Raw genomic sequence first — 16,013 nt, 5'->3', positions numbered from 1 at the left:
ACGCTACAAGCTTGGCACACCTGTATTTGGGGAGTTTCTCCCATTCTTCTGTGGAAAAAGTCAAGGCTCTGAATAATTTCTGAATGCATCTCAATCCTGTATGTGTTTTTGTGTTCACAGAAAACAGTAGCGCAGATGGCAATATGAATGGCAACGTGGGAAAGAGTGACGACAGTGATGAAGATGACAATGACTATGTCAATACTAAAGGTATGGCCCACATTGGCACATTGAATAGAATCACTTTTCAGGAATGTTATTTTTTCCTGATTAATCAGGAATCCCTGCTTTTTTGACAGTTGTAATAACCCATGGAACTCTTTATGCCTTGGAAGGAGTGAGGGAGTAGCTCTTTATAAACGGATTACTTTATTACTAACCCGGAGCATGGCGTAACAGGCAGACAGTCGCAGCTGCACTCAACGTGTGTAATGGGGTGCATTCCATTACTCTAACAATGCTACCAATAGGTACTCAAGTGCTACACCACCTGGTAATGTGTATGTGTAATGACGTTAATACCACATTACCACATTCCTCCCCTCTTAAGATTTCAATATTACATCTTCACAAATAGAACCGTTTTTAAGGATATACAACATAAGACGTTCCGTATGCTCTTATATTGCGTTAATGAACCAATTTTGAAATAAAGTTATTTTAAAATTATTTTAAACGTGTTATGTACTCTACTGATCTAAACAAGTCAGTCAGTGTAAACCATAAACATGACATTTCACATGTTCACAATCATTGTATTTTCACATGCTTGGGTAACTAAGTATTTAACTCGAGTCTCTTTTACTGTCTTTTAGTTGTCTTTTAAAAACAATTTACATCACAGTTCTTTTTTATTTTCTTGTTCAGAATTCAAAGTCTTTTAAGCAGCTTGGAAGCTTTGCGTGCCTCTGTGGTCCACGTACACTAGGGGTAGTGTTCATTCTCAACGGTGGAAAAGCCACCAGCTGTTTCTGAGCTGGGCTCAGAGTATTTGACTCTGAAACTGGGTTCTCCTCTTGGTGAACTGTTTCATCTGTTACGTTCTCTGTCTGTGGAACGTGCACCACAGAAGCACTCGGATAGCTAGAGAACAGCCTGTCCTCTGACATCACAACTTGTAATTCACTTGTTGTTCCATCCCGTCTGGCAAGAATCTGATCGACATGTCTGCGAACCACTTTACCATCTCCCAACATTACCTTGTAGGAGACAGGAGAAGTCACTGAGTCTATGTATCCAGGAATCCATTTTCCCATGACTGAAATTTCTGGTAAGGACATGGTCCCCCTCTCCAAAACGTCAGCCCTTGGTATGTTTGTCATGGTTCTCTTTCTGTCTTTTGTTTCCGTTCAACTTTCCTTTTCAGGTCTGGATAGACTAGGTCCAGTGTGGAGCGTAGTCTACGACCTAATAACATCTCAGCAGGAGAAAGTCCTGTTGTGGATTGAGGTGTTATTCTGTAGCTGAACAGAACACGTGACACTTTTGTTGCTATGCTCCCTTCTGCACTTTTCTTCATTTCTTTAAATGTCTGTACTGAGCGTTCCAGCAGTACATTTAAAGATCGATGATATGGAGCAGATGTCACATGCAGAATACCGTTGTTTCTGAAGGATTCTTGTGTTTCTGTACTCACGAAACAGGTCGCATTGTCGCTCACCACAATCTCAGGTATCCCTTGGTTACTAAAGCTCTGTCGTAGGCCATCTATCGTAGTGGTGGACGAAGCAGAACTAAGCGGATACACATCCATCTATTTTGAATGTGCATCAATGATTATCAGGAACATTTTCCCCATCAATGGCCCTGCGCAATCTATGTGCAATCTTCTCCAAGGTTTCTCTGGAAACTCAATAGGGTGGAGCTGCTGTTGGTGCCTTTCTGTGTTCCAGACACGTGTTACATGTCTTGACTAGATTGTCTATCTCCTGATCTAGTTTTGGCCACCATATGTAACTCCTAGGCAACGCTTTCATATGCGAGACCCCAGGGTGACTCTGATGTACACTACCAGTCAAAGGTTTGGACACACCTACTCATTCAAGGGTTTTTCTTTATTTTTACTATTGTTTTACATTGTAGAATAATAGTGAAGACATCAAAACTATGAAATAACACATAATCAATCAATCAATTTTATTTTATATAGCCCTTCTTACATCAGCTAATATCTCGAAGTGCTGTACAGAAACCCAGCCTAAAACCCCAAACAGCTAGTAATGCAGGTGTAGAAGCACGGTGGCTAGGAAAAACTCCCTAGAAAGGCGAAAACCTAGGAAGAAACCTAGAGAGGAACCAGGCTATGAGGGGTGGCCAGTCCTCTTCTGGCTGTGCCGGGTGAAGATTATAACAGAACCATGCCAAGATGTTCAAAAATGTTCATAAGTGACAAGCATGGTCAAATAATAATCAGGAATAAATCTCAGTTGGCTTTTCATAGCCGATCATTAAGAGTTGAAAACAGCAGGTCTGGGACAGGTAGGGGTTCCATAACCGCAGGCAGAACAGTTGAAACTGGAATAGCAGCAAGGCCAGGCGGACTGGGGACAGCAAGGAGTCACCACGGCCGGTAGTCCCGACGTATGGTCCTAGGGCTCAGGTCTCTCAGTTGGCTTTTCATAGCCGATCATTAAGAGTTGAAAACAGCAGGTCTGGGACAGGTAGGGGTTTCGTAACCGCAGGCAGAACAGTTGAAACTGGAATAGCAGCAAGGCCAGGCGGACTGGGGACAGCAAGGTGTCATCATGCCCGGTAGTCCTGACGTATGGTCCTAGGGCTCAGGTTCTCAGAGAGAAAGAGAGAACGAGAGAATTAGAGAGAGCATACTTAAATTCACACAGGACACTGGATAAGACAGGAGAAGTACTCCAGGTATAACCAACTAACCCCAGCCCCCCGACACATAAACTACTGCAGCATAAATACTGGAGGCTGAGACAGGAGCGGTCCGGAGACACTGTGGCAGCTTTGCACACTCTTGGCTTTCTCTCAACCAGCTTCATGAGGTAGTCACCTGGAATCATGTAGTAACCAAAAACGTGTTAAACAAATCAAAATATATTTTATATTTGAGATTCTTCAAAAAGCCACCCTTTGCCTTGGACAGCTTTGCACACTCTTGGCTTTCTCTCAACCAGCTTCATGAGGTAGTCACCTGGAATGCATTTCAATTAACAGGTGTGCCTTCTTAAAAGTTAATTTGTGGAATTTATTTCATTCTTAATGCGTTTGAGACAATCAGTTGTGTTGTGACAAGGTAGGGGGGGGGGGTATACAGAAGATAGCCCTATGTGGTAAAAGACCAAGTCCATTTTATGGCAAGAACAGCTCAAATAAGCAAAGAGAAACGACAGTCCATCATTATTTTAAGACATGAAGGTCAGTCAATACGGAACATTTCAAGAACTTTGAACGTTTCTTCAAGTGCAGTCGCAAAAACCATCAAGCGCTATGATGAAACTGGCTCTCATGAGGACCGCCACAGGAATGGAAGACCCAGAGTTACCTCTGCTGCAGAGGATAAGTTCATTAGTTACCAGCCTCAGAAATTGCAGCCCAAATAAATGCTTCACAGAGTTCAAGTCACAGACACATCTCAACGTCAACTGTTCAGAGGGGACTGTGTGAATCAGGCCCTCATGGTCGAATTGCTGCAAAGAAACCACTACTAAAGGACACCAATAAGAAGAAGAGACCTGGTTGGGCCAAGAAACAACGAGCAATGGACATTAGACCAGTGGAAATTTGTCCTTTGGTCTGGAGTCCAAATTGGAGATTTTTGGTTCCAACCGCCGTGTCTTTGTGAGACGCGGTTTGTGTGAACGGATGATCTCCGCATGTATTTCCAACCGTAAAGCATGGAGGTGTTGGTGTTATGGTGTGGGGGTGCTTTGCTGGTGACACTGTCTGATTTATTTAGAAGAATTCAAGGCACACTTAACCAGCATGGCTACCACAGCATTCTGCAGTGATACGCCATCCCATCTGGTTTGGGCTTAGTGGGACTATCATTTGTTTTTCAACAGGACAATGACCCAACACACTATTTAACCAAGAAGGAGAGTGATGGAGTGCTGCATCAGGTGACCTGGCCTCCACAATCCCCAGACCTCAACCCAATTGAGATGGTTTGGGATGAGTCGGACGGCAGGGTGAAGGAAAAGCAGCCAACAAGTGCTCAGCATATGTAGAAACTCCTTCAAGACTGTTGGAAAAGCATTCCAGGTGAAGCTGGTTGAGAGAATGCCAAGGATGTGCAAAGCTGTCATCAAGGCAAAGGGTGGCTATTTGAAGAATCTCAAATATACAATATATTTTGATTTGTTTAACACTTTTTTGGTTACTACATGACTCCATACATGTTATTTCATAGTTTTGTCTTCACTATTATTCTACAATGTAGAAAATAGTAAAAAAATTAAGAAAAACCCTTGAATGAGTAGGTGTGTCAACTTTTGACGGGTACTGTAGGATAGCCTGGCGTGTTGGCTGTGGAATAATCACTCGTGCTCCCCATAAAACGCAACCATCCTGTACATTCAACTCTATTTTCCTGTCACATTATGGTGTGAATTCAGTCCCTTCTGTTTGTTGTGGCCATCCCCTTACTACACATATTCTCTAACTCTAGACAGTATTGTATCTTTACTTGTTCAGGATCTCACTTGCTCTACAGTCACGAGTGCCGTGTCCATGTCCACGAACATCAGCACTCTGTCCTCTTGAGTTGCTATGATGGGCGTGTACGACAGCGGAAGATGGCTCAAGGCATCTGCATTCACATGGTACTTTCCTTCCTTGAAAACCATGACATACTTCTTTATAGTTTTTTTATGTTTTTTTTCTATAGTTTATTTTATTTATTTTTATTTTTATTTATTTTTTGTCATTTAGCAGACGCTCTTATCCAGAGCGACTTACAGTTAGTGAATACATATTTATTTTTTTATACTGGCCCCCCGTGGGAATCGAACCCACAACCCTGGCGTTGCAAACGCCATGCTCTATCAACTGAGCTACATCCCTGCCGGCCATTCCCTCCCCTACCCTGGACGACGCTGGGCCAATTGTGCGCCGCCCATGAGTCTCCCGGTCGCGGCCGGCTGCGACAGAGCCTGGATCCGAACCAGGATCTAGTGGCACAGTTAGCACTGCGATGCAGTGCCTTAGACCACTGCGCCACTCAGGAGTCTGTGCCCTCAACGACACTGCCCACCTCTGGATTCTCTGAGAGAACATCTCAAAAAGACAGTAAGGGTTTATACATATACTTCCTGCCATATATGTATTTGTTGAACCTCTGAACCCCAAACATTACTGCTAACCCCTCTTTGTCTAATTGGGAATAGTTATTTTCTCCTGGGTTAAGAGTTCTCGACATAAACCCTATTGGGCTCTCAGTTCCGTCCTGCATACGGTGTGACAGAACTGCCCCTACCCCGTAGGGTGACGCATCACACGAGAGAATGAGGTCCTTCTCTCCATCGTAATGAACAAACACATCCAATGACTGCGTCAGTTTCTTTGATTCTACAAACGAAGCCCCCTGATCTTTCTGCAACTGCCACTTTGTCTCTTTACGCAGTAGTGTGTGAAGAGGCGCTAACACTGGTGCCTTGTATGTGTAATGACGTTAATACCACATTACCGCAACAGTGCACATGTTCAAGAAGGCATTTCTGCCCAAAAATGTATTTTGACGAAAAAACTTTTTTTCCTGTTTCAAATGAGAAGGGTGTAATTGCAGACCGCAATTTGGGGAGTTTTCAGATATAGGCGTTTCTTGATATCAAGTTACACATATTGATGTTCGCCATTGGTCTGTGGCTGTTTCTTTTGCGTCGGGGACAACAGTTGTTGACAACTGTAGCATGGGCGGATTTGAACTGTGCAAAGGCCCGTTACGTCATCGAGCGAAAGGGGGGAGCGGCCATCTTAAATCGAACAGAAATCTGTGCTGCTTGGACATGTTGTCAACAAGGCAGCATGGTGCATCGTCCAGAAGCATACATTTCATTTCCATAAAATAAATGTTTGAATTTTATAACTTGTTTTCATTGCAAAGGCAGATAAAGCTCAAAAGCAATCACTTTTGCATGTGAAAACACAGAATCCTACTCATTAATCCACATGCTCCTACATCAATTTGTTTTGAGCCGACTTCGCCGTGGGATTTGAACAGGGCACCTGGCTCATGCTGGGAGGCAGCCCGGTTCCAAAACTAATGCAATCAACTTTCACCTGGTGCAAAACATGGGCACCCGGGAGAGATTAATCGAACCTCCTCACTGTAGCTAAATCTAACCCTTTTCCTAACCTTAACCTCAGTCTCCTGATGGTACTCCTGCTATGTAAACAAATAATCTGTGTCCAGAAACCATCAGTTTCATAACACTGGAACTGACCAATGGCAGGTATCAATCAGCGTTTCCTGATATCAAGAAACACCCAGAGTTGCGGTCTGCAATTACGCCATATTCTTTCAAATGCCTCCTCTTCTGTGAAGTAGTAACATCCCTCTTCCACCACTGTGCGGCATCACATAGGTCTATGGGTTATGTGTGTCCCAATGACTCCTTATTTCCTATATGGTGCACTACTTTTGACCAGAGCCCTATGGACCCTGGTCAAAAGTAGTTCACTATAAAGGAATTAGGGTGCCATTTGGGGACACATCCTTATTCTCTATTCATATTTGATAGAAACTGACCTATCCTCCAATAGCCATTACTGCATGTTGTCCTGATCACACCCCTGATTTTATTAAAGTGGAACTGACAGCGTTTTAACTACTTTGCAGATATGAAACAGACAATCATATCAGTAAAAAATATCAAATTCTTTATAAAGAGGTTTTAAAAATAGGTTATATTTGATTCAACATTCCATGACTTACAGTAAGACATTGTTGGCAGAATAGATGGATACAGTTCAATGCATGATTAATAAAATTCAACAATACATTCCTTGGTAGTCCAAAAAACATTGGTGTCAGGTTGTAAATCACAGCTGGCCAGGTACATTGTTTGCTGCCTCCACCCAATCGGGATGCACTGTTTCAGTTTCAATGACTAAATATTTGGAACAAAAACGGACGACTGTAACTAAGGATGTGAATGTTAATACAATCAAAGTAGCAAGGGCAATGATCATAAGTCAGTCATAATGTGGCTAATTGGCTAGCGCACGTATCAAACACGAATAGGACACACAAGCAAGTATAAATGAGTCAACAATTGAGTCATTTACTTTATGAAATTACAGCCTGATGCGCTCGCATCAGTGAATTCAACTTCAATTGCGCTGCTTTCGTGTGTCCCGTTTACAGCACCCAGTGGAGGGAAAGTATTATGTAATAATATATGTTACCTTATATGCTTATGTGTGACACACAGTATTCAAATGTTTATTATATACAGTACCAGTCAAAAGTTTGGACACACCTACTCATTCCAGGGTTTTTCTTTATTTTTACTATTTTCTACATTGTAGAATAATAGTGAAGACATCAAAACTATGAAATAACACATTTGGAATCATGTAGTAACCAAAAAAGTGTTAAACAAATCAAAATATATTTTAGATTCTTCAAAGTAGCCACTCTTTGCCTTGATGACAGCTTTGCGCACTCTTGGCATTGAACTTTGACTAATTGCCACCATCACCACAGTTTTTTTGTTAGCCATCTGACTATAAGTTGTAAAAAAGTGAACTATCCCTTTAACATCCTTCAATTTATTGAATTGAAATGGTGTATTACTTTTTAATGGGATAATGCGAGATTGAGGTCATTTTTCTACTTACCCAGAGTCAGATGAACTCATGAATACAATTTGTATGTCTCTGCGTGCAGATTGGAGATTATTGAAGTTAGCATATCGTTAGTTTAGCACAATTGCTGGAAGTCTCCCGATATAGTAGCCAGCAGATCACAACGTTGTATCTGTCTCAAATACAAGCATTTTGCAACACCCGCAATAACATCTGCTAAATATGTGTATGCAACCAATAAAATTTGAATGGTGCTGCCCATGCGCGCACAGATACCATAATGAGACGGATACAACGCTGCGATCTCTATACATCTTTATGGGACAGAGAATGAGGAAGTGGATATAATCTTATGATTATCAGTCAAATTAACGAATTTATAAAATATAGAGTATACTATAATACATTTTGAGTGCACCATACAGCAATGCTGCATTCAACCGCACTGGTGATCCATGCAGTGCAAAAAAAATGAAATATTTTAAGTTATTAAATGCTTTTTAATTAGGGTTGCAGCGTATTATCAAATTAAAATGTATTTGTCACATGCGCCGAATACAACAGGTGTAGACCTTACCGTGAAATCCTTACTTACAAGCCTTTAACCAACAATGCAGTTCAAGGGGAGGGAATGGCTGGCAGGGGATGTAGCTCAGTTGGTAGAGCATGGCGTTTGCAACGCCAGGGTTGTGGGTTCGATAAAATAATGTATGTGCTAACTGTAAGTCGCTCTGGATAAGAGCGTCTGCTAAATGACTAAAATGTAAATGTAAGAAATAGAGTTAAGAAAATATTTACTAAATAAACTAAAGTAAAAAATATAAATAAAATAAAAAGTAACAATAAAATAACAATAACCAGGCTATATACAGGGGGTACCAGTACAGAGTCAATGTGCGGGGGTACAGATTAGTTGAGATAATTTGTAGCTAGGGAAAAAGTGACTATGCATAGATAATAAACAGTGAGTAGCAGCAGTGTAAATAGTCTGGGTGGCCATTTGATTAATTGTTCAGCAGTCTTATGGCTTGGGGGTAGAAGCTGTTAAGGAGCCTTTTGGACCTAGACTTGGCGCACCGGTACCACTTGCCGTGTGGAAGCAGAGAACAGTCTGACTTGGGTGACTGGAGTCTTTGACAATTTTTTGGGCCTGCCTCTGACACCGCCTAGTATATAGGTCCTGGATGGCAGGAAGCTTGGCCCCACTGATGTACTGGGCCGTACGCACTACCCTCTGTAGCGCCTTCATCTTAATGTCGAGCAGTTGCCATACCAGGCGGTGATGCAACCGGTCAGGATGCTCTCGATGGTGCAGTTGTATAACCTTTTGAGGATCTGGAGACTGGAGAAAAAGGTGTTGTTATGCCCTCTTCACGACTGTCTTGGTGTGTTTGGACCATGATAGTTTATTGGTGATGTGGACACCAAGGAACTTGAAACTCTCGACCCACTCCACTACAGCCCGTCGATGTGAATGGGGGTGTGTTCGGCCCTCCTTTTCCTGTAGTCCACGATCATTTCCTTTGTCTTGCTCACATTGAGGGAGGGGTTGTTGTCCTGGCACCACACTGCCAGGTCTCTGACCTCCTCCCTATAGGCTCTCATCGTCGTCGGTGATCAGGCCTACCACCGTTGTGTCGTTAGCAAACTTTATGATGGTGTTGGAGTCGTGCTTGAACAGGGAGTACAGGAGGGGACTAAGCACGCACCTGAGGGGCCCCAGTGTTGAGGATCATCGTGGCAGATGTGTTGTTGCCTACCCTTACCACCTGGGGGCAGCCCGTCAGGAAGTAGGCTAATCACCACTGCCCCAGAAGCAAGCACCAGTTAGCCTTGAGCTAGCCTCGAGCCAGGCCCATATCCCGGCTATCTACCTCTTTGTCTCCCGGACGGGAGTAGCCAGCTAACTAGGTACTTGCTATTAGCCACCGTTAGCGGTTTTTCACCATTGTCCGTGGCCTGCACTACCTACCAGCCAGCTCTAGCCTGGACTATTATCGACCAGTCTGCACTGTCTGCACAGCGCGTTATCGACCCAGAACATATCGGATTTTCTGCCGGAATCACTAAATCACTGGACCTTTAACACCGGATCATCGCAACTAGCTAGCTGCAACCAAATGGATGTTGTTGTTGGCTAATCAGCCTTGAGCTAGCCTCGAGTCAGGCACATCTCCCGGCTATCTACCTCTCTGTCAACCAGACGGGACCTCCTAGAGTCGACACGGAGCCCCGCCGATCCATCACGACTGGTCTGCCAACGTAATCGTCTGTGGTTTCAACAGGCTTCCCGTTGCGACGACCACAAAGATCCATCTGCTAGCCCCGGCCCGCTAGCACACGCAAACAACAGCTGTGCATCCTGCTCGCTGTGCTGTAGCACCAATTCAAACTGCTCTCGGACTCACATATTGCTGTTCACTGGACCTTATGATCACTCAGCTGCACAGCTGATGCCTGCTGGACTGTTCCTTTACACGGTACCCTGTCCTGTTTATCTGTTTAGCCTCAGCCCAAACTTTCATCGCCATTACCAGTTGTTGTCTTAACTCTCTCTAATAACACCTGTGATTGCTTTATGCCCCTCTCCCATGTCAATATGCCTTGCCTATTGCTGTTCCAGTTAGTTTGTATTATACAATTTCAATATAGAACCCCAAGTCATTCTCAAACTGTCTCAAATAGCTCCTTTGTTCCACCCCCCATACAAGCTGAGACCGGCTCAATCGGTGCCTCCAGTGATGCTATCTCTTTCATTGTTACCAAACGCTTAGGTTTACCTCCACTGTACTCATATCTTTCCATATCCTTGTCTGTACATAATGCCCTGAATCTATTCTACAACGCCCGGAAATCTGCCCCCTTTATTCTCTGTACCCAACGCACTAGAAGACCAGTTCTTAAAGCCTTTAGCCGTATCCTTATTCTAGTCCTCCTCTGTTCCTCTGGTGATGTAGAGGCTAACCCAGGCCCTGCAGCCCCCAGTATCACTCCTTCTCCCCAGGAGCTATCATTTGTTGACTTCTGTAACCGTAAAAGCCTTGGTTTTCTCAGAAGCCTCCTTCCTAAGGTTGAGTTATTCACTGCGTTAGCACACTCCGCCAACCCTGATGTTCTAACAGTGTCTGAATCCTGGCTTAGGAAGGCCACCAAAAATTCAGAAATGTCCATCCCCAACTACAACATTTTCCGTCTAGATAGAACTGCCAAAGGGGTTGTAGTTGCAATCTACTGTAGAGATAGCCTGCAGAGCTCTATCATACTATCCAGGTCTGTGCCCAAACAGTTTGAGCTCCTACTTCTAAAAATCCACATTTCCAGAAATAAGTCTCTCACTGTTGCCGCTTGCTACAGACCTCCCTCAGCCCCCAGCTGTGCCCTGGACACCATATGTGAATTGATTGCTCCCCCATCTATCCTCAGAGTTCATACTGCTTGGTGACCTAAACTGGGATATGCTTAACACCCCGGCCGTCCTACAATCCAAACTAGATGCCCTCAATCTCACACAAATTATCAAGGAACCTACCAGGTACAACCCTAAATCCGTAAACATGGGCACCCTCATAGATATCATCCTGACTAACTTACCCTCTAAATACACCTCCGCTGTCTTCAACCAGGATCTCAGCAATCACTGCCTTATTGCCTGTGTCCGTAACGGGTCCGCGGTCAAACGTCCACCCCTCATCACTGTCAAACGCTCCCTAAAATACTTTAGCGAGCAGGCCTTCCTAATTGACCTGGCCCAGGTATCCTGGATAGATATCGATCTCATTCCGTCAGTAGAGGATGCCTGGTTGTTCTTTAAAAGTGTTGTTCTTAAATAAGCATGCCCCATTCAAAAAATTCAGAACTAAGAACAGATATAGCCCCTGGTTCTCCTCAGACTTGACTGCCCTTGACCAGCACAAAAACATCCTGTGGCGTACTGCATTAGCATCGAATAGCCCCCGCGATATGCAACTTTTCAGGGAAGTTAGGAACTAATATACACAAGCAGTTAGGAAAGCAAAGGCTAGCTTTTTCAAACAGAAATTTGCATCCTGTAGCACTAACTCCAAAAAGTTTTGGGACACTGTAAAGTCCATGGAGAATAAGAGCACCTCCTCTCAGCTGCCCGCTGCACTGAGGCTAGGAAACACTATCACCACCGATAAATCTACAATAATCGAGAATTTCAACAAGCATTTTGCTACGGCTGGCCATGCTTTCCACCTGGCTACCACTACCCCGGCCACCAGCTCTGCACCCTCCGCTGCAACTTGCCCATGCCCCCATATTGTTATTTATTTTGCTCATTTGCACGCCAGTATCTCTATTTGCACATCATCTCTTGCACATCTATCATTCCAGTGTTAATACTAATTGTAATTATTTTGCACTATGGCCTATTTATTGCCTTACCTCCATAACTTGCTACATTTGCACACACTGTATATATATTTTCTGTGGTATTTTTGACTTTATGTTTTGTTTTACCCCATATGTAACTCTGTGGTGTTGTTTTTAATTGCACTGCTTTGCTTTATCTTGGCCAGATCGCAGTTGTAAATGAGAACTTGTTCTCAACTGACTTACCTGGTTAAATAAAGGTTAAATAAAAATAAAAAAGTCCAGGATCCAGTTGCAGAGGGAGGTGTTTAGTCCCAGGTTCCTTAGCTTAGTGATGAGCTTTGTGGGCACTATGGTGTTAAATGCTGAGCTGTAGTCAATTAACTGCATTCTCACATAGGTGTTCCTTTTGTCTAGGTAGGAAAGGGCAGTGTGGAGTGCGATTGAGATTGCCTCATCTGTGGTATGCGAATTGGACTTGGTCTAGGGTTTCCGGGATGATGGTGTTGATGTGAGTCATGACCAGCCTTTCAAAGCACTTCATGGCTGCTGGGGCAGTAGTCATTTAGGCAGGTTACCTTCGCTTTCTTGGGCACAGGGACTATGGTGGTCTGCTTGAAAGATGTAGGTATTACACCTGCACATCTGCAAGCATAGCAGCAAAGGCTGGACAAATATGTATCTTCTGTTTTAATGTTAAAATGTTATATGCATCCATCCTATGTACATAAGTGGACATTATAAAAGGCCATCTTTTTTCTAATAAAACAATGCCCAGTTTGGGTCGCAGTTGCACGTTTTTTGGTAAAAACAAAGACTATGTCTGGCCCGCGAATTCGTTTGATCAATATGGCCCGTGCACTGATTGAGTTTTGACACCCCTTGGCTAGCGTATCTATTTATGTAGTTAGCTATTTATTTAGCAAGCTAAAAACACGGAGCCTAATGTTAGCTAGCTAGCTTCTGGGAGGATGTCATGTCATGTCATTGGAGGAGTGGGTGAGTGACCAACTTTTTCCCCTCATGTTGTTTTTCGGTGGTTACAGCTAGAGATGCAGGTGTCATTTGGTTAGCTAGCAAGAAATGTGAATCGCTTTGCTAGCTCACTAGCTACGTTAGCTATGCTGAACTTGAATGACTGCTATCCACAGTTAGCGTATTTCTTAATGATCAATCAAATGTATTTGGCATCGATAAAATGGGCGGAGAGGCAAGTTCCCATTCAGTTGTCAAAACGTGGGTTGGGACAAGCATGCATTGGCAGGCATGCTGCGAAAGGACGAGCAGGCTACTATTCTTCATCGTTTATCAGTACAATTTTGACGGCCAACTACCTGAAAAAGTTTGAGGGTTTATCTAATGTTCCCTCATTAGATTTTTAGCTCATCTCGCTCTGGCTAACATTAGTTGTTGATCTTGTTGTTGATGTGCATAGGCAACTGAGGGAGAGAGCCTACCTTTTCATGGTTGTTTCATCAATAGGGCTGTGAAGTTCCCAAATGTAAGAGGACTCCTGTGGTATTTACATATTTGCAGAAATCCATTCAGGTGTATTTTGTGGCTTTTGGCAAATGCGTTGTAATTATCTAAAGGCACACTGTTGCAACTGCCTGTAAACACACAGCCCAGTTCAAAGTGAATGATGGCAGGCCCGTGTGACAAATGGCTAGTTTGCATAAAGGCCTACCGATGCTCTGATAGGCTATGGCGCACCGTCTGCATAGACTCTGGTCCTGGACAGGACAGATGTTTATTTTAGGTTATTTACTGCAGTGACTATTAATTGTCCAAACGTAAGGCTGCTTTCCCACTCTATATTGCTATACAATTTTCACAAATGCCTTACTATGTCATTCCCAAACATTCTATAAATTTATGAAAACGACTAAGTGCTCCCTTGTCAGAAAATGTTCAAAAATAATAATTAAGTGTCATTATTCCTGGGGGTATATATGAACAGATTTGAATAAAATGTAATGTTGCTAAAACGCTGTCTGTTCCACTTTAAACTGCTAGACCATCTAATAACCTAGCAGGTGGGTAATACCATTCTGAAACTCAGCTCTAAATAACAAATAAACTTGGTACTGTTGATAAAACAAGTTTACTGGAGAACGGAGACCAAGTAGAGACTTTTGGACAAGGTGGATAATTGTATAATATAAGGCAGTTTATTCAGAGGTAAAGATATCTGGAATCGCGTGCACGGACCCGTTCGTCAATCTCGTAGGGAGATATCTGAGAGAGCCCCGAAACATTGTGTGCTGACATTTTATACAATAAAATGAAGTAGGTTGATTCTAGTAGTTCTGATCTTCTGATTGGTCCTGATGAGTTGGGCGAGGTCCCCTCCAGGTTAGTATCACTGTTGCATTGGCTCTGAGTCGGGTTCTCTGTCTTCAGATGTTCAGCCTAAGAGAAGGGGATGTGTGTGTGTGTGTGTGTGTGTGTGTGTGTGTGTGTGTGTGTGTGTGTGTGTGTGTGTGTGTGTGTCCTCAGAGCAAGAACTCGTGAGTTGGAAGAACTGAGAGACCTATGGCGTGGGTGTTGTCCTTAGCCACCTGCTGATAAGGCTGACAAGATAGGACTCTTGTTCATTGTATTGAATACAAAGGCCCAACACAAAATGGGTCATGCACAAGATTTTAGTCAGACCAAGCTATAACATTATATATTTACTACGACAGTACTAACTTTTCTTTTTCTTTCTTTCTCTTAGATTTGTGAAGCCTCCCCATCATGTAGCAGATTCTGACGGGGAGGGAATTGATGAGTCAATCGACTGCTGGATTTATATCATGAGTGCAACCAAGTTTCAGTCAAAGGGAAGACTACACAGCGTAGCTAACATCTACATAGGGGTTCTGCAATATGGACAAGAGCACTGTGCAACTCACTGCTGTGGCTGATGTAACATTTCAAAGACCTTAATCTCATCCACCAGCCGTCTCTCTCTGAACTGTGCTGTAACAATTAAGGCCTAGGGACGACATGTTCTAAGATTTATTGTATGGCTTGTGTGGTGTAGGGCAAATGCTCTTGGTGCCCCAGCTGCTTGAGTGCGAGCTACCAGCTATAACCATAATTACGTTTGTTTTTTTAAATATATTTTTAAGCTTTTTCCTGACTACTGAAGAGAGAAAGGATGACAGTGGAGAAAGAGGTTGTGTCGAAGGGCAGTAGGCCGGATTTGAACCTATGTCGACATCGTAGACATGCTGAAGTATGGATTTGCTGACGACTCCTGAGAATGTTCGTTCTAGTTTACTCATTTTCTCTTAGCTGTATTTATCTTTTTACTGTGGAGTCAACATGTTAACTACATTCAAATCTGGTTTTATAGTTGTTCAAGTCACTTTTGTCACAATATAATAAATGCTTTGCCATAATCTATAGCCCTATTCGGACAGGATAAGGTAATGTGGACAAGCACAAATCACCACATCCGTCATTTTTGTCCCGTCCATGTCATTTTTTTATTTTTTATTATCCCAGCCCTAAAAACCAAATGTTTTTCAGCAAACTCCCAGGTCATCTGATAATACTTATCCCGTGCGAATTGTCATCCCTGTGTTTTGAGGGATATTACTGAGTTTAACAGGTGCTGCACCCAGTTTGGGTAAGAACATGGGAACAAGTTAATGCTTAAAACAAAGTGCTATGCATGTAGCCCACAGATGAATGATCTGTTTTGTTACATCAACTTTCCTAGTGCCATACTTCTCTTTTAAAAGATGAAGTGGACGATATTGTGCCAATGAATTGATAAATTGCCAAATATGTCAGGTAATTAAATGTCTGCATAAGTTACAGTTCATGGTTCTTATTGATATGCATTTTATTTAGACTTTCTCCGAACTGAAGGCCATTAGGTCAATATTAGGCTATCCCTAGATATTTGCAATATC

The 16,013-nt window shown here is 43.0% G+C and overlaps 1 protein-coding gene across 2 annotated transcripts in view; it reads left to right on the top strand.

Annotated features, from left to right (window-relative positions):
• Nucleotides 1–15,916, top strand: part of lat (linker for activation of T cells) — a 29,682-nt gene extending 13,766 nt beyond the window's left edge. The window contains exons 11-12 of one of the 2 annotated variants that reach the window (XR_014610152.1): nucleotides 121–210; nucleotides 14,825–15,916. Coding sequence is in view for 1 of the 2 variants with exons in the window: in XM_084146092.1 (XP_084002218.1) it covers nucleotides 121–210; nucleotides 14,825–14,832 (98 nt within the window). In the remaining variant the exon portion in view is untranslated. The remainder of the gene's footprint in view (nucleotides 1–120; nucleotides 211–14,824) is intronic. The other variant, XM_084146092.1, reaches the window with a different exon arrangement.
• Nucleotides 15,917–16,013: the final 97 nt, after the last annotated feature.

Source organism: Coregonus lavaretus (genome assembly GCF_964263955.1).
Source record: "Coregonus lavaretus genome assembly, chromosome: 28".
In the NCBI taxonomy this organism is placed as follows: domain Eukaryota; kingdom Metazoa; phylum Chordata; class Actinopteri; order Salmoniformes; family Salmonidae; genus Coregonus; species Coregonus lavaretus.
Note: the sequence above shows the minus strand (reverse complement) of the source record. Positions and strands in the feature narration are given on the sequence as shown.